At 36.0% G+C, this 22,772-nt stretch overlaps 1 protein-coding gene across 1 annotated transcript in view; it reads right to left on the bottom strand.

The window, feature by feature from the left end:
* Nucleotides 1-22,772, bottom strand: part of Supt3h (suppressor of Ty 3 homolog (S. cerevisiae)) — a 244,295-nt gene that overhangs the window by 67,747 nt on the left and 153,776 nt on the right. The window contains exon 6 of the mRNA XM_013019032.1: nt 314-389. Coding sequence (XP_012874486.1) covers nt 314-389 — 76 coding nt within the window. The remainder of the gene's footprint in view (nt 1-313; nt 390-22,772) is intronic.

Raw genomic sequence — 22,772 nt, 5'->3', positions numbered from 1 at the left:
GAGAATATTTTAAAAAGGGCATTTTACTGACTGAAGGTAACATTAACATAGCTACCTGTGTTTTATTAGAACCCTTTAAATCTGTTAATACTAGTAATTTCAGTAGAATGTGTAAAATCTTTCATAGGCTGCCTCACAATGCATACGTTGTTTCTGTAGTAGTTATAACTACACAGACACACACACACACACACACACACACACACACAAAATAAATCAATTTCTGAGACATGGAGAACTTGTCATAGTTTAGTACATCTGTAACACACAGTCTCTCATATGTATAATTGTGGAAAGTTAAATTCTTACTTACAGAAACTTAACTGTCGGCTTTCACAGAATTCTGCATATTGGACCGAATCCATTATTCGAGTCTGTCTTTCTGCTCTCTAATAGATAAAAATAAAAAGATACATTAAAAAAAGGAGACTACTACATATATTCTCACAGGTCATACTGCAAAGAACCATTTCTTTGAAGTACCATTTTTCTTTCTTTACTGTAGGTGAACAATTAAGTAAGACCATATATACCATGATATATAAAATTACGTTAAGTTACAGTATTTCATGAGGCTTATTTCTTTTGGAAGTAAAGTTTAAAATGTAAGTTTTTACTCCTTTATTATTGAAAGTAAAACCAAAGAACTTAGTTTCTTGGACTGTGCACTTCTGAAGTTTCTTGTTTATCCTGTTCTTTTAAAGCAAAAGAAAACTGTGAAGGGGCAAAACCAACAGGAAAACTGCTATTAACTATTATTGTCCATCCACTTTAAAGCTGCATTTTTTCAATGCTGAAACAGGAGTCAGTGAATGAAATCCATATATTCCTCCTTCAGAACATGTAGCCAGAGTTAACAAATCCATATTTTAAGTTGCAGAGAAAATAAAGAGAAGGTAAACACAACACAGACCCTTTAATCTGAGTCCAGGTATGATTCACAGTTTGGTATAGCTTCACTCGTGGCTTCTTTGATTCAGTTCAGCAGATGTTTGCTGCTTCACTGTCCCACAAGAGGTAGGATAATTATAATTCACCCATGGTCTGGTGGGAAAGACTACGACCGCTTCCGCTTCCTCGGTAAGGGAAGCGTTTGACATGAGACAGGCTGGTAGTTCGTGGAATGGGTTCATGGCCAACAAAGGAAAAAATTCCCTGAGATTTCAATTTCTCTTCTATTTTAGAAGGACTTTATCACAGTTGTTGAGCACATAATTACTACTTCTTTCCATTTGTGTAGATGTCTTTATAGTTTTCAAATTGAAATTATTTTTTTCCTTTCCTCTGAACTGAGTGGTTACGGTTACTTCACAGATTTATCAGTTCACTACAAAAATGCTAGATGGGATGCTAGGAGGTCAGAGAAAATGACTTTCTGGGCTTCTTCTAAGGTCATCAACTTTTCTCTCATTTCCTACCTTTTTCCTTGCTTTGCATTTTTCTCTTCTCCTTCATTTCTTTACGTACTTGGTGCAGAAACAAACCCAGTCTTTCCTTGCTTATTTGCTCTCTAGGTTCAAGTATCCTTTTTGTATACAAGTAAATATTTTGTAGACAAAAAGTATATACATTTGTATTTGTGTCAAGTGTATAAATACACAACTGTAGATACTGTCTAGAGTATGCATCAGAAAACTGTGTTCTCTTTAAGGGCATTCTTAGTAGGTATATGATTGGGTAGATTTTTATGTACTTGGGAGTAGTTTTTGGTATGTAGATGCACTATTTAGTTTTGGTCCTCTTCTTAATGTATCAGTCACAGGACTCAAATGTTGATGTAAAGTAATATTTATATGTTTGAATATAACTGAGTTAGTATTGTGTATTTTTTAAAGAAACTCTCCATGACTGTTCACAGTGCATTACTCATATATCTATTTATGTACTTTCATGTTTGTATACAAAATATATGCTGTATCTGATGGCAGCTCCTAGAAAAATGTATGACACATGGTTAATAAGCAGTGGGGTTTTTTTGTGATACTAGAGTTAAAACTCAGGGTCTTTTACTTGCTAGGCTGTCACTCCATCACTGAGCCACGCTCCCAGTCCTGTTTTTGCTGGTTATTTTTGAGATAGGATCTCAAAATTTTCCTGCCTGGGCTGGCCTTAAATTATGATCCTTTTGTTCTCAATCTCCAAATAAGTTAGGATTATAGGCATAAGCCACTTGTTCCAGGTTAATTATGAATTGTTGTTTCTTTTTCTTCTTTTATAGGTACTAGAGCCTGAACTCAGGGCTTCATGCTCTTGCTTAGCTTTTGTCTGCTCAAAGCTGTGCTCTATCTCTTGAACCACACTTTCCCTTTTGTGTGTTTTTTTCTGCTCAGCTGGAGATTCTTGTCTCTCAGATTTGTCCGCCTGGGTTGGGTTTGACCCTCAAGTTTCAGATTTCATCCTCTTGAGTAGTTAAGATTACAGGTATAAGCCACCAATGCCTGGTTAGTAATGAACATTTCTGAATAAATAAATGCTATTCTCTAATGGCTATTATCCTAAAGCAACCGTCCTGGGCGACCTATGCATTCTTACCTGCTACTTTCCAGCTAAGTGGCCCCTCTACCCAACATATGGCTAGACAGAAGGAATTAGACTTAACTATGGAAAAATACAGAATCTTCCTAGAAAGATTTTTAATACTTTTTTCTTTCATCAAGTTAATGATCAAGATTTGTCTTCTGTATGTGTCTGCAATAAGTGATTGTAAAAATGTAAGTTAGACAAACTTACCCTAAGAGATTGAGTTTACTAAGTAGCCAGCTTTAATTAAATGAAGTGTCTGGCTAAGTCCAATATTATGGTCTGCAAAGAGTATTTTCTGACAGTATTTCAAAAATACTCATAAACTTTTAAAGACTTTAAATGGTTAGAGCTAGCGTCTTACTTTCAGATATTCTCTTCAATGCCTGTTCTCTTATTCTGAAGCATCTTAGTTCTTTTTCAATTCCTTCAGCATGTAAGCTGCAACCTTTGATCTTAGGACCATCAGGAAGTGGCCCCAGTGCCTAGCCATACAGGAAACACTCAATGCAAGGCAATCTACCTATAAAAAAGATGTATAGGCATGGTGCACTATGGTTGGAGCGTAGCTCAAAGTTTATCTTGTTCAAGGCTCTTCATTTTAAAGGTAAGGAAATTGAGGTTGAAACCAAAGGTAACTAAGGTAGAGCTGAAGCCTGGGGCTTCTAGTTCCACGCTAGCCTATTTATATCATAAAAAGATGTCTTTAACCTACAGTAAATATTTTTTACTTCAATGTTGGCTGATATATGACCAAGAACTTTAAGAACTGTGAGCAGATTATATGAATTCCAGAGGAGAAGCAAACCTTAAACCAAAGACCCATTTAAATATTAAGACATTAGCCAAATATTAAGGAAGTTTGGCTTTTATTTTCTGTTGATCTACTGTAATAGGTATTGAAAAGGTGCTTTTGCTTATTTGAGCCCATGAATTAACCAAAAGCAAGAGAAAAGCTTGGCATCCCAGCTTCCATTTTGTGCATGACTTTGCTCCAAAGAATTCTCTCTGCAGTCAATGTGCAGGCAATGACTTTGAGTTCCAGGAAGGACAGGACTGATCAGTAACATCTTTATAACAAGAGACCTGAACTAACCCTAAGGAACATTGGAGCCTCCTTGGGACAGACTAGACAATGAAGACTTGTAGACCTTGTTATCGTTGTCATCACTGGACAGGGTCTACAAGTCTTCCTCTCCAAAAGAGGACTGAAATAATGATCAATCACATCACACTCTGACCAGGTCTGTTTATATAATTATACATCTCTCTCTCCTTTTGTTCTTTGTCTGCCTAAACCTATTACTCAATGTATGTTCTTTCAAAATGACTAAAGATGGACTGAAGTGCTGTCCCCTGAGACACTTACTAATCTTCCTTTCCTATAACCACATCTCATCCTAAGAAATCTCCAGGAAAAAGTACAAATGGAAAAAAGTTATTCACTTAGTGAAAACAACATGATCAAAATTATGCCTACTTTTTACATACAGCAGCACAATAACAATTTAAATAGCTCTATTTTAAAGCTAAAGATACTGAAATTTAGAGAAATTAAAAGAAAAACATCTAAAAGCATTAAGTTAAAGAGGCAAAGTTAGAAGTAAAACCTCAATCCTAAACCTACTCTATTGTACACACACATTTCTCAAGATGCAACTGCTTGTATATGTTATTGTAACTAGAATAGAAGCTATATTCATATTGGGGTTCAGCTTCTGAGCCAAGTAACACACTGAGAACTTAATTTTTAGAACTGTCATTTTATGAGGAGCTAAAAAGTTCATATGACAAGCCAGTATGATCATGTAATTGTCATAATAAAAGTACAAATCTCCCCATGTAATTGTAACCCCTCTGTACAGTATTTTTACAATAAAAAAGTACAAATCTCAGAATTAAAGATCATTGAAAAATTATAACTGATTTATTACTACTTTTATTCATATTGATATTCTCAAATGATACAGTGCTCTCCTCATCTCTGACTGCCATATGACTGCAAGGTCATCTTCAAATGAATCATCTCTTGTATCTGCAAACACAGTTTGGTTTCTGTTTAATCTCTCAATTCTACCCACTCCTTGATTTCTTTAAGTGTCAGCGAAAGTGTTCTTAAATATTCAGAAAAAAAGCCACAACAGATCTTTTTTCCCTGATATTGAACTTTTCTAATATTACAATATAGGAATGTAGGAACATACATGGAAAAATAGGTTTTTAAGAACTGTTCCTAAATTTCCAAATATTTAACTGTTATAGTTTCTTAAAAAGATGAAAGAAAATGATGGTATTAGTGATCACTCATTCCACCACCAAGAAATTACAGCCTTTTCTGGTCATTTTGAAGCAAACAAAGGAGGTAGACTTTCAACCCAGATGAATTAATTTTCTGGGTCCTACTTACATGCAAACACAGAAAAGCAAATATTCCTGTGTATGAAGTACCTGGTACAATTTTTGTTGTCAACATTTTGAACAAAACAGGCTCTTGATACCTGTTCATTGGAATTTTCATGAAAAGTTTTAACTTCAGTTAACATGAAGGTCCTGTGTCTGTGCAAACTACTTTCCCCAAGGACAAGCACAGTTCACCACAACCCAGGCCCACCTGGATTACTTACAGCTACATTCATTACCCAGCATGTAACTCCCTAAGTGTACCAATGACATTCTCCTTTCTGTGTTTGTGTCTTTTTTTCTTTTTGTTGACATATACATTTAAACTTTTCTGTTTCTGTGATCTTTCTGCCATTTGGGTAACTTTAATTTATGCATATAGGTAGATATTTGATGACTTCCTGTAAGTCAAGCAAAATTAGCTCAAAGAAAAATATCCTTTTTTCCCTGTTGTTTTATCTTATCACTAGGTGTGATAGCTCACTCTTGTAATGCCAACAGTTGAGTCATAGGCAGGAGTTATGCAGCCTGAGCTACTCAGCCAGACTGTTATTTCAGTTGTTTTTTTTTAACATGTGTGCCAGTCCTGGGGCTTGGACTCAGGGCCTGAGAGCTGTCCCTGAGCTTCTTTGCTCAAGGCTTGTGCTGCACCCAATCCATAGCTTTACTTCTGTTGGTTAACTGGACACAAGAGTCCCATGGACTTTCTTGGCTAGGCTGTCTGAACCACAATCCTCAGATCTCAGTCTCTTGAGTAGCTAGAATTATAGGCATGAGCTACTTGGTACCTAGCTCTTTTTTTTTTTTTTTCCAGTCGTAGGGCTTGAACTCTGGGCCTGGGCGCTGTCCCTCAGCTCTTCAGTTTAAGGCTAGCGTTCTACCACTTGAGCTACAGCGCCACTTCCAGTTTTCTGGTGGTTAAGTGGAGATAGGAGTCTCACGGCCTTTCCTGCCCGGGCTGGCTTTGAACCTCCATCCTCAGATCTCAGTCTCCTGAGTAGTTAGGATTACAGGTGTGAGCCACCGGTACCTGGCTTCAAAAAAATGTTTAATTCATCTTTTTTTTTTTCTCCTCAGATTTACTGATATGATCTCCTAAAGGATCTTCTTCTCCTTCATCTCTTTCCATCAGTTAGCCTAACATACAACAAGAATAGTGTTTTGTTTTTTGGTCAAGTGTGGGGCTTGAACTCAGGGCCTGATACTATCCCTGAGATCTTTTGCTCAAGGTTAGAGCTCTATAACTTTGAGCCAGAGTGTCACTCATGGTTCTCTAGTGATTAAATGGAGATAAGAGTCTTACTGATTTTCCCACCTGAGCTGGCTTTGTACTGTGATCCTCAGATCTTAGCCTCCTGAGTAGCTAGGATTCCAAGTGTGAGCCATCAGCTCTTGGCAAGAATATTCTATCTTTCAAATAATGAAGACTGGACTATGAGAACTGGAGGTGATGCTCTAGAACACCAGATGTGAGTAAAAACTTGGAGTAAGAGCTTGAGGTCTGGAGTTCAAGCCCCAGTAATGCTACCCCTTCAAGAAAAGGTAAGATGGGATCTTGCTGGTTATGTAAAAACTCTTCAACAATTTCCCACTTGATGTGGACCCAAGCCAAAGTCCTCCCACTGTCCTCAATCTCTCTACAGCCTGCTATTGCCTCCCAACAGTTTCCCTACTTCCTACATTTCAGTTGCAATGACTTACGGTATTGCTTCTCAAAAACACCAAACATTTCTACCCATAAGCCTTTGCATTTGCTATACTACTGTCTTCATTATCTTACTCAAAGTATGATCCGAGGCTTGATCCTTTACATCCCTGAGATCTCTGTTCAAAGGTTCCCTTATCAGAGACTGTCTATGAGCAGTTCAATATAAAATAGAAGTTCTTCTCATATTTTTCTCTAGTCCTTCATTTGTTTATAATTTCTTTTTCTACAACTAGAAAGTATGTACCTTGATGGTAGAGACTGTGTCTATTTGCTGTTTTTCCAGAGTTCACCACATAACAGAATATACCCACATCTAGGCTCTAAGTATTTTTCCCCCTGCACTCTGTGTAAGTTACTACATATAAGGCCTCCATGGTGCTGACAATTTAGGCTACAGATTTATCTGCATGGAGGTTGTCCTAGACACTGGTTCTGTCTCTCCATTCACTAGATGTCTGCATCATCTGTCCACCCTCACCTCCTGGCTTGGGAAAACAAAAAGTCTCCAAACACTGTGAAACACTACTGGTGGTGGCTGGGTGGGGGCGGGGAGGGGGGCCGGCACAAGTCATTCTCAACTGAAAAGAGTTAGTCAAAGGGAAGAGCTGCTTCTCTGCTATGCATTCATTGCCATGCATGGCTCTGTATATTGTCTCGTTAATTCTCAATTTTAAGATGGGATACCTATTTTTAAAATGAAGATAATATGGCTCAAATATACAGAGCAGGAAGTTTGGCAAAGGCTGCTAAGCAAGTAAGGTGTGCTGTCATCTGAGGGGGGAGTTGCCTTACTGTGAGGCTCATGTTCTTAGGGGCTGTGGTGTGTGTGTGTGCGCGTGTGTTTGTGTGTGTGTGTGTAAGAATTAATACGAAAACAAGCACTGATGTATTCTTTCAAGGATTTGTATGGAAACTTCATAAAGGAAACTTGTAAAACCAAAGAAGCTTTGAAGGACAGGAAGGAAATTCAGAACCCACTCCATTTTCCTTGTCTTTTGTAAGACATTTCTCATTGAAGTACCAAGAGCTACAGGACAGAACTTGCAAGCTCTGTGCTTCTGGCTTCCAAACTGGCCGTTTTACATATGAGGCCCAGAGTGACCATGATGTTGAAAGAACAACTAATCCCACACATGGGTCAGAGCGATTAGCTAATAATGTGAATAGCACTGTGTCACTTCTATCAAACCTCGCTTGATTCTGACATCATGGTGTTGTGAAAACTCTTACCTGCAGAAAAGTCTTATCTTGGAAGAGAGTTCCTCCATGAAATCGACAAGAAAAGCAGCCCCTCCTTTTCTCTCTGCTAAGCCAATTCAGTAGGACTTCCCATCCCCTCCTCCTTCACCCTTTTGAAAGCTACACTACCACTGCCAGAAGTAGTAAGGAGTAGCAGATAAAAATGTCTCCAAGATATATTATGATGTAGTTTATAGCCTTGACTGCTTACAATTTCTGTTGATTGTCTTACTCTCCCAGCTTATACTTGAAAATCTGAAAATATATGATTGAAAATATACTTGAAAATCCTAATATATTTACCTATACTATCCTAATTAATACCCACTAAGATGTATAAATTATAGTTAGAAACTTTCAACTAAAGGAAAACATGGCTGTAAATAAGCTGAATATGAGTAGGGATACCAAAATCTCACTTAACAGTAAGTCTGAATCACATGCTTCAAAAACTCAAAAAGAATAAAGATGAAACTACAAAAAGATGAATAATGAAGTTGATTACACTATGTCCAGTAAAGGAATGAAGTCATTAGTCGAGAAAAAATTCTCATGGGAATATATTATAGAAGAAAAAGAGGCTTTTACAACTTGATAGCATTTCAGATTAGAAACAAACAAAATTAAATTGTTTATCCCTCTAAAAAGCATGCTCTTAATCATTTTAAAGCTAAAGTTCCTTTTCTCACAATTAGCTGAGTAGTTTCCATGAGTCAGAGACAAGAGAGTTCACCAAGCGACATCTGCCACAGAAGCTGATCCAGCTGGCAGCACGAGTTAACACGAAACAACAGACAGAAAACTGTCTTTTCTGATATGTCAAGACTTACTCACTGAACAAAATAAAAGAAAGCGAGTTTCCACCAAACATGACTTTTATGAGAATACAGCAGTAAGCACAATATTCAAAATAGCTTTTCTTTCAAATGCAATAAACAAAAATTCAAAAACACAAATTCACAAGACAGGAAAAAGCAGCAATGTCTACATGTTCAGAAAATTCATATCTATTTTAATTATTATCTTAAAATTATTTAAAATATTTGTTAAAATTATTAACTAATTCAAAACATTCTTTATGAAGCAGAAATAATCTTTAAAATGATTGTGTGTTTAAAGCTTCTAACAGAAAATGTCCTGCAGAAGGACATCTGAGAAAGTTCTAGCTATATTCAGGTTCAGTGTTTCTAGTAGCCAAAGCACAATGGCTGCCTGGTGAGCTCCTAAAAATGCAGAAAAGCAAAATCCCCTGGAATCATAAATTCAAACCCTATAATTATGGGTATTTAACAAAATGGCTTCTGTTAAGGTACTTGATGATGAAATTAAATCTTATCCTCTTAGATGTCAGTGATCAAGTTTTATTTGGCATTTACTTATAAGGGAATGTATTAATATATTATAAATGTTAGATGATTAAGTGTCATTGGCCACTAGGTCTCAGCTGTAGGTAAGAGGTCTTAGTAAGGGCATGCAAAGAGCATGGAGAATGGATTCCAAGGGCAGATGAAAAAAGGACTGTCTTACTAACTTGGTAATTTGAGATAGTATTTCACCTTAAAGAGAGCAACCACAAGCACTTTAATGAAGCCAAGGACAACTTTGGCAGCAAAAGGAAGGGACAATTAAAGGTGGATAAAGTGCAGTAAGGAAGAACGATAGCACCAGACACTAGTAGAGCTGTCAGCGTGGAAGAGCAGCCATTCACTTCCACTCTGCAGAGGGACAAGCTGCCGCTCGCTGATGCCATAGCTTTAACAACACTCACAAAACCAAACAAAGCACAACACAACATCACACTATTTTTGAAATAATTTCAGACTTACAGAAAAACTACCAGAAAAGCCTAGTACATTCTTACCCACTCATCACCCCAAAGGCACCTTAACAGATCTGGAGAACTAGGCAAGACAGTTGGTTCAGGACTTGCATGAGTTTCTGTGGCTTTTTTTTTTTTTTAATCATGACATATTGCTAGAAAGAGTTAGCTCCCTATTTGGAAATTAGTGCTCTTTCTGATAGATTGCTGATTCTTTTCATAATACTCCTGACTCAGATAAAATTTTGTATCTGAACAACTATGAGCCGTACTGGACATTAATATTACATGCTGCCATTTAAGAACTTGTAAGATTTATGATAATCTAAAAAATTTCTATCCAAGACTTTCTTTAGTGGCCCTGATGAGAAACTGTTTTGTTTTTTTTAATAGAATTGAAAACAGTCAAATTTGAGCAATGTACAGCTTTGATAAAATCTAGAAATGTATTCTAAAACAAATAGGTCATTTAACAAAACATAAGGAGACTATGAATATTGTGTAGTAGCTATTGAAAATATAGACTACACTTTTGGAGTCATTGTGCTGGGAATGGCAGTCAACATTAGATAGAGTAATAACTTGATATCACATATGCTGTAAATTTTGTGTTTCTGGTTCTAGTCAGTGAGGGGAATAGTATCTATTGTACCACATCAGGTATCCTGTTAAGTATAATTGAATTGAACATGCCCTATTGCTTTGCATATCCTTCTTTGCATACTGTTCTTTATAGGAAGTAGAAAAAAATATAGCCCAGATGGTACTTATTTTCTATAGCATATTATTTTAATTTTGCAAGTAACAGGATGGATATTTTGATTAACAAAAAATAAAAATAAACACCTAAAATCAAATCCTTTCCCCTATTTTCTTCCGGAATTTAAAAGGCAGGAAGCATACTAATAAATAGTGAATGATTTTTTTCAAGCCTTTGATGTCAAAAGTCTTAATGAGTAAAACTCTTCAAATTAGTATGTCTTTTTGGCTGCAACACATTAAGACATTAACACTTGTCCTATGGTCATGAGTGTTCTTGGAAAAAGTCAGAGCCTATGGCAGTGTATTCCTACACTATAAAAACAGACTTAATTTGTCAATTATCTTGGAAAGAGGAAAATCAATGTCCTGGTGAAAGGTTAAGTGGAGCTTTGGAACTGACAGTGGGAATCTCAGTAAAACTCATGTTTGAGGGCTGGGATGAGCCATTTCAACACTAAAAGATGACAAGTTTACACAGCAAATTATCTTCTCTCATGGCACAAAAAGTATGTAGCACAACTTGTGAAAAATTTATGAATTCATTTCCCTGGAAAAATTTGAAAAAGATTTTATAAGGGAGCCTCAATCTTCACTAGCATGTGGCAAGGCAGAGCCCTAGCAATCCTACCGAAATTCAACAGATGGGAGCTATCAAAGTCTTTCCAATTATCCAAATGCTAACCGGCGTAATTTTTATACTAGATAAGGTCTAGCTTAAAACACTAATTACTTTGGTAATACAAAGTATATTCTCAACTTATCCATCTAGGGGATCACTTATATTAGTTAAGAATATTTTTTTCACTACATATAATCCCAAATTAAGAGTTACTTAGCCAAAACAAGTTTATCTTTCTTCATATACATGACTTTTGGAGATAACTATTCTGACCTGACAAGCAGATAACTACTCTAACCTGACAACCTCTTGGGCTTGATATAACCACATACTGAGGTCACCAAGGCCCTGGTTTTCAGCATCTACACTCATGTTTTAGGTTTTTGGCCTTGACTTGATGATTCATACTGGTGATTTAAGCTGTTATATCTGTATAAATCAATGAAATATAGGAAGAAAAGGAAAAAAAGGTATACTACCCCTCTTATCCTCTTTAAAGAGAACTACTGGAAAGTCTCACAAAATATTTCATTACATTTATTTTATTTATTACATTTCTACAACTAAGCATCATACCTACCTACAAGGTAAGAAGAAAGATATACAATTCTGTATAGACAGCAAAAGCTAGCTACAAACCAGAATGTTGATCTAAAGGAAGGACAACATGAATATTTGGTACCAGGTAGGTGTCTCAGCCATGGTGATGTAAGAGTAAGGTATAACATTCATTTAATTTATGTGATCTACTGTTTTGTTTTCCACAAGTGATTTTCAGCCGTCACAAAGTCCTATAATGAGTTAAAAAAAAATAAGATTCCCCTTCATTACATCCCTCATTGCTCATTATTCATTACTCGTTACTTACTGCTCAGTCTGTTCTGTTAAGACAGGGAGGGGGGGAGTCTCATGAGCATTCTTCATTACATGAAGTAGAACAATGATGCTCCCAACCTCAACCCCCTGCCCCTATCACTTGGATGACAAGCTCAGGCCACTGTGCCATGCTGTTGGTTAAGATAGGGTCTTGAGATCTTTTTGCTCTGTTTGTCTCAAACTTAGATCCTCAAAATCTCTGCTTTTCAAGTCTTCAGGTTACCAGCATGAGCCCCTGCACTCAGAAATTGTGTATATATATATTTTTAAATTATTGTATTCCTATCTCGGGGTTCATCATCTTATTTCTGCTTGTCCTAGATATATAGTAGTTATTGCAAATAAGGGAAACCATGGGACCTATGTTTCTTTGTGCCTGGCTTACTTCATTTAATATAATTTTTTCCAAGTCTTTCCATTTCCTAACAAATGGGGTGGTGTCATTCTTTCTGATGGAAGCATAGAATTCCATTGTGTGTGTGTATCAAATTTTTTAATGTACTATATGATTTTTTTGTTTCTTTTGTATTTTCTTCCCCCATGATATAACCCCCATTTTTACTGTATTTGATTCAGTACTCTGCATCTTGTATATACATTTTTCTAATTTGGGGAGGGGAAGGGAAGTAACAAAATGCTGAAATAAGGATACTGGTTGACCCATTGTAACAATGAAATGTACAAGACACTATGCTGAAAACAAACTTTACAACTTGGGGGTGGGGAGGAGTTAGGGAGGTGAGGAGGGAAGGAATGGTAGGGGAAAAACAAAGGAGGGGGGAACAATGCTCAATAGGAAATATACTCATTACCTTACTCATGTAACTGTAATTCCTCTGTACAGTATCTTTACAATAAAAATATATATTGAAATTTTTGTAAAGGTGATGTACAGAGAGGTTATAATTACCTAGGTAAGGTTATGAGTGCATTTCTTTTTGACTAGTTTTATACATTCTTTATACAGAAAATTTTCAGTGGGAGAAGTCATTAGATACTTAATCTTTGGGCCACACATATTTAATACTATCCTGTGAGAACGCCCTCACTAGCAATGATGTAAGAATGCACTCTACTATGTCAATATTGGGCTAATTTCCTCGTTCTCCTTTCATAAGAAGAATTTCCCCCTTTAATTTACAGTGTCAAGAGGTCTTTTGATACTGGCAATAGAAGAGAGATTATGTATGGACTAAATATTAAGTCAAAATAAAATGCCCATTGGAAACTTTTAGAAATAGTTGCTTTTGAGTAGAACTAAGACTTTATAAAAGTCAAGTGCCTGTCATTGTTCTTCAAAAATATTCATGAGTTTAAAATGGTGTTTGAATAACATATGCATAGATGAATAGAAGAGAAACTCCACAATCAAAACATTGCCAGTTATTTGTAAACCACTGTGACCTCATAGTTTTTCAATGTAGCTGTCTAAATGGAATGATTTGTTAGGTAAAAGTAAGCATTCTGTGCTACAGGAAAAGTGTTTGGTATTCTGATTATATCACAATAAGGTGAGGCTTCAAAAACATAATTTTAGTAGACATGCTTTGAATTTCCTTTAGGAAATTCTGTTCCAGTATCCAAACAAAATTCACCTATTTCTCATATGTAATGAACTCTTATAATATTAGCATCATATTTATTAAGACACATTTCTTAATAAGCATCATACCCTGCTAGAAACTTGACGATAAATGTAAAAAAGGTCTAGGCATCATCACCAAGTTCTTCAGACAGTAGGAAACATGATCTTCCTAAAAAACAACACAAAACAAAACCCTCATAAGGCAGAGGTGTCCAATTTTACTTTATAATCATTTTCATATCAGCGGTTTTCCACTTCTCCAAAAAACAGGCTTGATAAACAAGAGTTGTCAAGGATGGGATACAATTGTCACACTGAAATTTAGTGACAACAGAAAAGTTACATTTAAAACAAGAATATAAAATCCTTCAATTCATGAATGCATTATAGGCCAAAGTTTTAAAAAAATATTAAAATACACTGTGCAGGGAAGGTTTTACTGTTACATTTCTTCACATTAACATATGTATTTCAATTCATCTCACCTCTTATCACTCTCCCTTACCCTTTTCCTTCCTTTAAAATCAATTTCAATAGATTTCATTATTCTGTTTTCATAAATGCAAATCATTTCAACCATCCTCCCTAAGAAAAATGTGTCCTCTTTCCATAAGGCAAAACTCTGAAAACAGAAAATTGGATGATCATTGATATCTCATATTTTTTTTCTGAAACCTTTCCAACTTCCTACCATCTGTCTTTAGAATTTTATTTTTCCCACAATAATACAGTGCTTATCAGTTAATGCTCCCTACACTTCAAGTTTCTTTTCAGGTTTTTAAACCACTTTGCCTCTACTCCTTTTCAACCAAAAGTCTTTTGAAATAGTTCTCTCTCAGCTCATGATTAAGAGATGAACAATCTGATTAGCACAAATATGCAAATAACCCAATGTCCTTGGACCCTCATGAGTTTTCAAAATTTGTGAAGGCACTACAGTCATCTCTTATCAACTATGGTTTTAAAATATTGTGGAATTAAGACAATGAACTTTTATATTTACAAAGCAAATACGATAAATCTTTTATCTTTTCAAGTGTGATTCTGTTCAGAAATTAACAACTAGTTGGATAAAAAGCAGAAATAAGAGAAAATATCTTCATCCATCTCAAAATTAAGAGAGGCTAGTAAGCATGTATAATAAGTTCAGGTAATTCTTCCAGATGTAGATCAGACTGGAAGAAATACTGAACTTTGCTTTCCTTTTCCAGATAGTACAGGTACCCATGAGGTGATAGTTAGCAAGTTTTCTAATCTCTGTCTTCAGTGTCCTCATCATGTTAAAATAGCAAACATGAGATAGGGTACAAATCAGGGTTTAGGATATTACTTGCCACATAACAAGTGTTATGCAAGTCTCTTCTTTCCCACCATTGCTTTGAGGGCATGGCAATTTACTCAACTTTACTTGGTGGATGTCTTCACCACAGCCAACTTAAAACAATCATAACAGAATTTTTGCAATGTTTTGAATGAAAATGACAAACATAAAAGGTTGTAGGCTTATAGGTTACTTAGGCAAAAGGAATCTGCTATAGAACTCAAAGACAACTGAACATTTCTCCTATTTAAAAGTCAAGTGTTATAAATTTGCTGAAAATTTCTGATACTAATAGATATTTTAACAGAAACTTATGTATCCCTTTAGGGTAAAATCATAAGAAAATAAGTTCTTTCCAAATGATTCAACAGCTATGCACCATACATCTTTGGGAATATTTTTATTATTATGAGCTTATTTGCTTATATAATAAATAGTTTGTAAGCACCTCTAAAGTTACATACTGTTTTGGGTGCTGGAGATTTTGCCAAAATTTGTGTCTGCTGGAGCTTGCATTGGAAGAAGCTATTGGAAGAAGAATGATAATATGCCTAAGGCAAGGTGGTATGTGCCTGTCATCCTACTGGCAAAAGGGTGCACAAAGAGGAGGACCACAGTCCAAGCTAGCCTGGGCATAAATTAAGACAGTATCTTACCAATAATCAACACAAAAAAGACTAACAAAGTGGCCTAAGTGGTACAGTACCTGTTTATCAAACCCAACACCCTGAATTCAAAACCTCCACAACTCCCCTCTAGGCCCACCTCCTCCCAAACCAACCAACTAACCAACCACCAGCACACATCAGGAGGCTGGAAGTCTGATCTCAGAATGTTAGCATCATAGTCTGGTTCTGATAAGAACTTTTCTTCCTGGCTTACCGATAGCTGTTTCATCATGTTCTTGCACAGCAAAGAGCTCTAGTCTCTTCATGATCCTGCAGGGTTCTTGCTCATCCCCTTATGGGAACTTATCCTTGTGACTTCATCTAAACCCACTATCTTCCCAAGGCCTTGGTCTCCAAAGATTACCATGTTGGCTGTTAGGACTTCAACAAAAATCAGTCCAAGGCACCTTTTTTTTTTTTTTTTTTGGGGTCCGGTCGTGGGGCCTGAACTCTGGGCCTGGGCGCTGTCCCTCAGCTCTTCAGCTCAAGGCTAGCACTCTACCACTTGAGCCACAGCATCACTTCCGGCTTTTTTCTTTTTGCTTATGTGGTGCTGGGAATCGAACCCAGGGCCTCAGGCATGCAAGGCAAGCGCTCTACCACTGAGCCACCTTCCCAGCCCCCAAGGCACCTTTTTAATGGCAAGGCTGAGGGAAGACTGTCTCTCTGATAGATAGATGCATCTATCTGCAAGCAGATATCTGAGAGAAATGAGAGGGCTAGAAACCAGTGCAAAATATCAGTTTGTTTAGTTCAGAGCCACAGAACTAACACTGGGGAAGGGGGAGAGACAGTGAGCAAGCGAATGAGTGAGCCATAGAGGAAAAGAGAAAGAGAACAAGAAAGAAGATAAGCCAACATATTCGACAACATTAAGGGTCAGTAGTGACTTTAACAAAAAGCTTTGGAGAACAGTGAGAATAAAAGTATAAGTCAGGTTCGTTCTAAAGAGAGATGGAAGGTAATACATGCAACCTCTTTTGAGAAGGTACATACTACAGGGAAAACAAAAAAATGTAGCTGGAAGTGTTTCAAGAAAGGGCAAACTTTCTACCATTTCTGCACTGATAAAAATTAACCAATAAAGTCTGTCAGTGTTGTACTGAGAGCTTGTGAAAGTGTTCTGATTGCTTCTCTTTCCTCAGTGAATCAGGATACAAAACATAGGGAACCAGAGTAGAAAGTAGTGCCAGAGGCTTGATAAGACAGAAAAAGGTGTGTGTAACATTTAAGCACAGCTGGAGAGAGGGTACTGTTGCAGGGTGACTGACAGTACTAAGCACTATCTGAGGTTCAAAGGAACTGAAGTAGGTTGTGTTTTTCTCCCACTTCACTCTGTTGCTTGGGAACAGACATGGTATTGGAATGGCAAAGAGTTAATTTAGCAGGGAATGTAGCTTTCCTAGGACAGGCATTTTAACTGATAAGGGTTTGGTTCTAAAAAAGGTTTGGAAACTCTTTAATAATGATTTTCCTAGCTTGTCTAAGGAAAATTTACTGAATAGCCACCACAAATTAGATCGACAAGAAAATTCTAACAAAAATAATATACCCAACAATCTAACTACTATGTAACAAAACAACTAAAATATCTAATAAAAGAAGAAATAAAACACCCAGACACTTGGAAAATGTATACCTTTATATTTAAAGTATAATAAATAAATTAGGCCAAAAGGCAATTCAAAAGGTCACTTACAATATACTTACAAAATAATGCTTAAATAATAGAGATACAACATGTTTTATAAATCTCTAGGCTATATCAAAAGCCATAATGAGAGGGAAATTTACACCTCTAATATTCTTCTGTTAAATAAAAATTATTTTCTTAGGATAGTACCTAGAAGTACATTTTTCACTCAAAGAACACAAAAAGAGATGTGAGTTTTTAAAATGCATTTAATAAATGCTGTCACATGTATTTCCATATAGTTGAATCAACAGAGGCTTCCACTAACACATGAAATTGTCTACTTTTGCATACCCATGCAAACTGGGTAATTCTTGGTACAATTTACATGAAATACATTTCATCCCTTAAAGTATGGTTTATTTTTTCCCAGCTTTGATTTTGATTTTGCAGGTAGGAAACAGAAAAATTGGTATTATTAAAAAAGTTGGTATTATTTAAAATATATTACGAACAATTTATGAATTTTCCTATGGATGTCTCCTTCAGAGAACCCATATTATTTTGAGTAACATGTATAGTCACTATATGTGAAAGAATCTAAGTCCCAAACAAATGGTGGAATAATTTACAATAATACCATGAGACACTAGTAGAATAATTTTAAAGAGTACTTGATTAGTTTCAGACAACTGATAGTCCAAAGAAGTAAAATCCAGTTTACAAAAATAACCAATCACTCCAGTTCAGTTGCATATAGAAGATCAGTATTTTTCTCTTATGTGTTTGGTTTATTTCTCATAACACATTATCTTCAGGAGTTGCCTTCAAATGGCAAAATCTCTTCATTTTTAAAAGGCTGAATACACATCATGTTATGCATGTATATCTATAATTTATATGTCTATCTATCTGTCCATTTATCCACCCACTCAAAAGTTCACCTCTCTTTACCTACCTAACTTTAAAACACTGCACATAGTTCTCAAGATACTCCCGCCTCAGATTCCTAAGCACTACATGTGAATAACATGTTCATATATTCTAGCTATGAAAGTATACCTATATGCATTGCATATAGACAAATATTTGAGGCACTATGCTAAGCATAGAAGATATGATAAGAAATAAGTATAGGCCTTATTTAGCAAGTTAAACTAAACTAAGCAAATGTAAGAAGTTACACCACAATTTTTCACATACTAATATATTTGAACTGAGATGTTGGGAAGAAAAGCAAACATCTATTTAGGAAGAAGTTCCTTCAAGTAAGGTGTGTGTGTGCGTGCATATATGTGCATGCATGTGTGAGAGCATGCACACACGTATGCACATGGGTACCTTCAATGGCACCAGCCACCATTCTTAATTCTAAATGAATGCAGTGATCTATAAGTAAGTCTAATCGTACTTAACATCTTGATTTTTATGATGAACCAAACATCAAGAATGCAAAGAAAGGAATGAAAATAAGTTATTTATACCAAACAAGAGATCTGTTAATTTAATTAAAACTGAAGCATTAAAAAAATAAAAATGTAGCTACAGAATGTACTTGGTTTCATATTTGGAAATACTAACTTGTGCTGGAGGTGTGGCTCAAGTAGTAGAGTGACAGCCTTGAAATACTAACTTGTTGAGATTAAACCAGTAAGGATAAATAAAAGCCAGACTATATAACAACAATCTGCCCACCTACTGTGGGGAATGTGGGTGAAGGAGAAAGAATAGGGAAACATAATCCACAAAATATTCAAGACAAAAATATTTTGGTTATTACAACAACCACAATTTGAGAACTATAAACATTTAATGTAAATTAGTGGTAAATCCTGTGGTGTTCTTAAATTCAATGATATTTTAAAAGTCTTCTCTGCCAAGGTGTTTTATAAACAAGGTGGTAGACTAATCTCTAAGAAAACCTTGAAATGTATCTTAAAAGAGAGGATTTCATTTTTTAAAAGAACAAATTAAAATTACTTGAGACAGAAAATATTGATTGGTTCTATAAAAATGCAACTGAACAGTATAATCAGTATGTTTTTTTCAAATACCCATTTATGCAAAAACAACCACAGCAGCCCAGTTAGGCCTGTACACATGTAGTACTGCAGTGGGCACAGATGCTATGGTTCGGTGGCCATGTCTATCTTTATCCTAAGAAATGAGTTTTATTTCCTGTGATGGAGACAAGGTAGATGAACAGAAGTGACTAGCTCTATATTTGATCACCAAGTCCTGACTAAAAATATTTCCCTGTAGCAAATGGGATGTCAGGTCACATATTCTGACTTGCAGAGGAGACACAGAATTTCTGAATATAATTTTAATGCTGCCACCATGTATTTTTCCTCTCTTGCAGCCTTAGAAAAACGGCAGGAAGAAAAAAAAACTCATCCAATCCTTACAGTACAGGAACTTTGAACAGTTCTGAAGGTAGAAGACAAATTGCAGTGGTAGGAAAATTTCTTTTCATAAATACAGTAGTTATCTGGTTAATTTTGCTATAGAGGAAAGCAACAGCCCTCCAGATTATATATCCAGAAATATTACGGAATGATCAAAAAATAAAAAAAGTTCCACAACCACTCTGGTTTCATACCTGGTCTGTGGGTGCTCCCAGAACAGTAGAACTCTGACTTGCCTGTTTGTGAGCTCACCATTCACAGATGAAAAGCCCAATGGGCTCCCTTGAGACCCACCTGTCCAATCTGAGACAGTGAACTACAGAACGATGGATTTGGGTCAGAGTCAGAAAATGTTCTATGTCCTACAATTTAAAACTTACTTTTTTCATGTCACTAATTGAAAATCCCTTCTCCAGGAGACTTTTTCCTTGAACAAGCATCCATGGAACAAAAACACAATTGTTTACCGTTATAGAAATGTAATTTGAGAAAGTTTATAAAGTTGCAAGCAGAAGTCAATTTCAGAGCTACATATTACAACCCAAATTTTGAGTTCCTTTTAAGTAACAGTATATGGTCTAGGATTTTAGGTCAGAAAATATATATTAATATTATATGTATTTCTGCTCCATGTAGGTAAAGTTATCAAAAGTTTGATAGATTATGACTACTAATATTTCCTGAAGAACAAGTCCATAAAATTATTGAGTTAAAAATCTGAACAAAAATTTTAAACAAAATTATATATAAGTATATATATAATATATATTTTAAAGATTAAATATAAAAAAAGAGGGGGCAATAATGCTTGATAGGAAGTGTACTCATTACCTTACTCATGTAACTGTAACCCCTCTGTACAGTATCTTTATAATAAAAATATATATTAAAAAAGAATAAATATAACAATGCATTCTTCCTGATGAATTTCATTGAAACACTAACTTTTACAACATTACATTGCCTCATGTTTTAAATTTACCCTAGTTCTATTTTATTTTGTACCTTTTACAGCAAACCACCATGAGGTTAATTCTAATGGCTCTGCTTCTGGTTAGTTAAGTAATGTGCCTTGACTCAGAAAAACTCAGTTTCAAATACAATAGCAAATGCAATAGAAAAATCCACAACCCCAAATCCACAAATAAAGTTGACATTAAGGCCTAATTTCATAATAATGCTAAGAATAGCAAATATTGGTTGGGTCTGGCAAACACTCTTTTTTCCTAGATATTTATCTTTCGATTAGCCAGGTATCACTCTAGGATTCTGTGGGCACAAACAGCATTTTATCTCTTTTATTACTATAGTTTTAGGACCCAGCACATGGCTGACTTACAAAAGAATCTCAATAAATAAATAAATGGATGAATGGAATGAGGGATGTATAAGTTACACTCATTCTACCATGCTATGGTTTAGGGAAAACTTCTGGAGATCTAAGCAGAGAGCCAAGGTTATAACATCACTTTATTCATTCGCAGTGTCACCCTGTGGAGGTCCTTCATTTTACAAACCTTTATGGTTCTCTTACTAAAGCTCTGGGGACCCATGCTTTTGTTCAAGGGGACCTGTATCTTCAGCTTTATCAATGAAGCAGAGGATTTAGGTAGCCTAGTCAAGACATTCTATCTTACCAGCTAGTGTAGCTGGCAGAGGTCTGGAGAGACCTTGAGATTTAAGTCTTGAAACACAGCTTTCTCTCTGTCTGGATTTGGAACTTCTATAGCAATTTGTGCTTCTAGGTAAAAAATCAGTCTGAAGATTAGGCCAACAAAAACAGAAAAGGGCAAAAGGGAATTATGGGAAATTAAAGTTAGATATCCAATACTCATTGTGAACTATATTAAACCTTGCTTGGAGGTAAATTTAACGCAGGACTCTGTTTACCTAAACCAATACATACATTTCCATAATTGCTTAATTCTATTTGAAATGAAAGTTTTTGGAACCTGCTAATCTAAATATCATGTAATACCTGATTTCTAGACATACTACAAAGCCACATTATGGTACTGGCATAAAAATAGACATACAGGCCAATAGAACAGAATAAGAGAACCCAGAAATGAATCGATACAGCTTCAGTCAATTGATTCTTGACAAAAGTGCCTAAAATGCACATTGAGGAAAGCATAAAATCTTCAACAAATAGTGCCGGTAATTCAGATGAAGAAGATGAAGCTTTTCTCCTATCTATCACTCACAAAAATCAGCTCAAAATGGATGGATCCGAGACCTTACTGTATGAGCAGAAACTCTGAAACTACTAGGGAAAAACAAAGGTAAAACACTGATGTTTTTGTTTGCATGCAATCAAATCCTGGGGATTCATATATGGTAGGCAAGTAGTCTACGTAAGCTGTGTCCCTAGTCTATTTCTTAATCCCAAATACATTAAAAAATTTAAATGTCTTTGAGTTGCAGCTCTTAAATAAAACTAACAATTTTTGGTATTTGTAAATAGTCGCATCTTACTGATACTTTTGCTAAAACCTTACCTAAGATATTTTGGACTCACTTTATAGGTACTTTGTTTTCCCTTTAAAATTAAAAAGATCATGATATGTAGAAAAGGGGAATAACAGAAAGAAAACTGGAGATGTACAGCCATCTCCTTGGTTTTATGAACAAGTCTTTCAGTCCACTTATCTCCAAAATTAACAACTGTAGGGCTGAAACTTCTAGAGGATCATAGCCCATACAGTATTTGGGGCACAGTTGAATGGTACCCTAGGTTCTTCTTTTCACTCAACTTTCTGTTTTAAGTTCTATGGCCGGTTCATTTTAGGTTAAGCAACACAAGATGACAACCTAGGATCTCACCCAATTTAGAGTTTAATTTTTTCTTTTTTTTTTGGTCTGTCATAGAGCTTGAACTCTGGGCCTGAGCACTGTCCCTCAGTTCTTCAGCTCAAGGCTAGAGCTCTACCACTTGAGCTACAGCACCACTTCCGGTTTCCTGGTGGTTTATTGGAGATAAGAGTTTCACGGAGTTTCCTGCCTGGGCTGGCTTTGAACCATGATCCTCAGATCTCAGCCTCCTGAGTATCTAGGATTACAGGCGTGAGCCACCGGCGCCCGGCTTTAGTGTTTAATTTTTTAAAAATCAAGCTGCCGAGGGGGGACCAAGATGGCGACGGGGCAGTAGGGAAACGCCACAGCTCTCTCCAACCAAAAAGAGAGTTCCAGTTCCAACGCTTAATCTCCCCAA

Source organism: Dipodomys ordii, unplaced genomic scaffold (genome assembly GCF_000151885.1).
Source record: "Dipodomys ordii isolate 6190 unplaced genomic scaffold, Dord_2.0 Scaffold44, whole genome shotgun sequence".
NCBI lineage: Eukaryota > Metazoa > Chordata > Mammalia > Rodentia > Heteromyidae > Dipodomys > Dipodomys ordii.
Note: the sequence above shows the minus strand (reverse complement) of the source record. Positions and strands in the feature narration are given on the sequence as shown.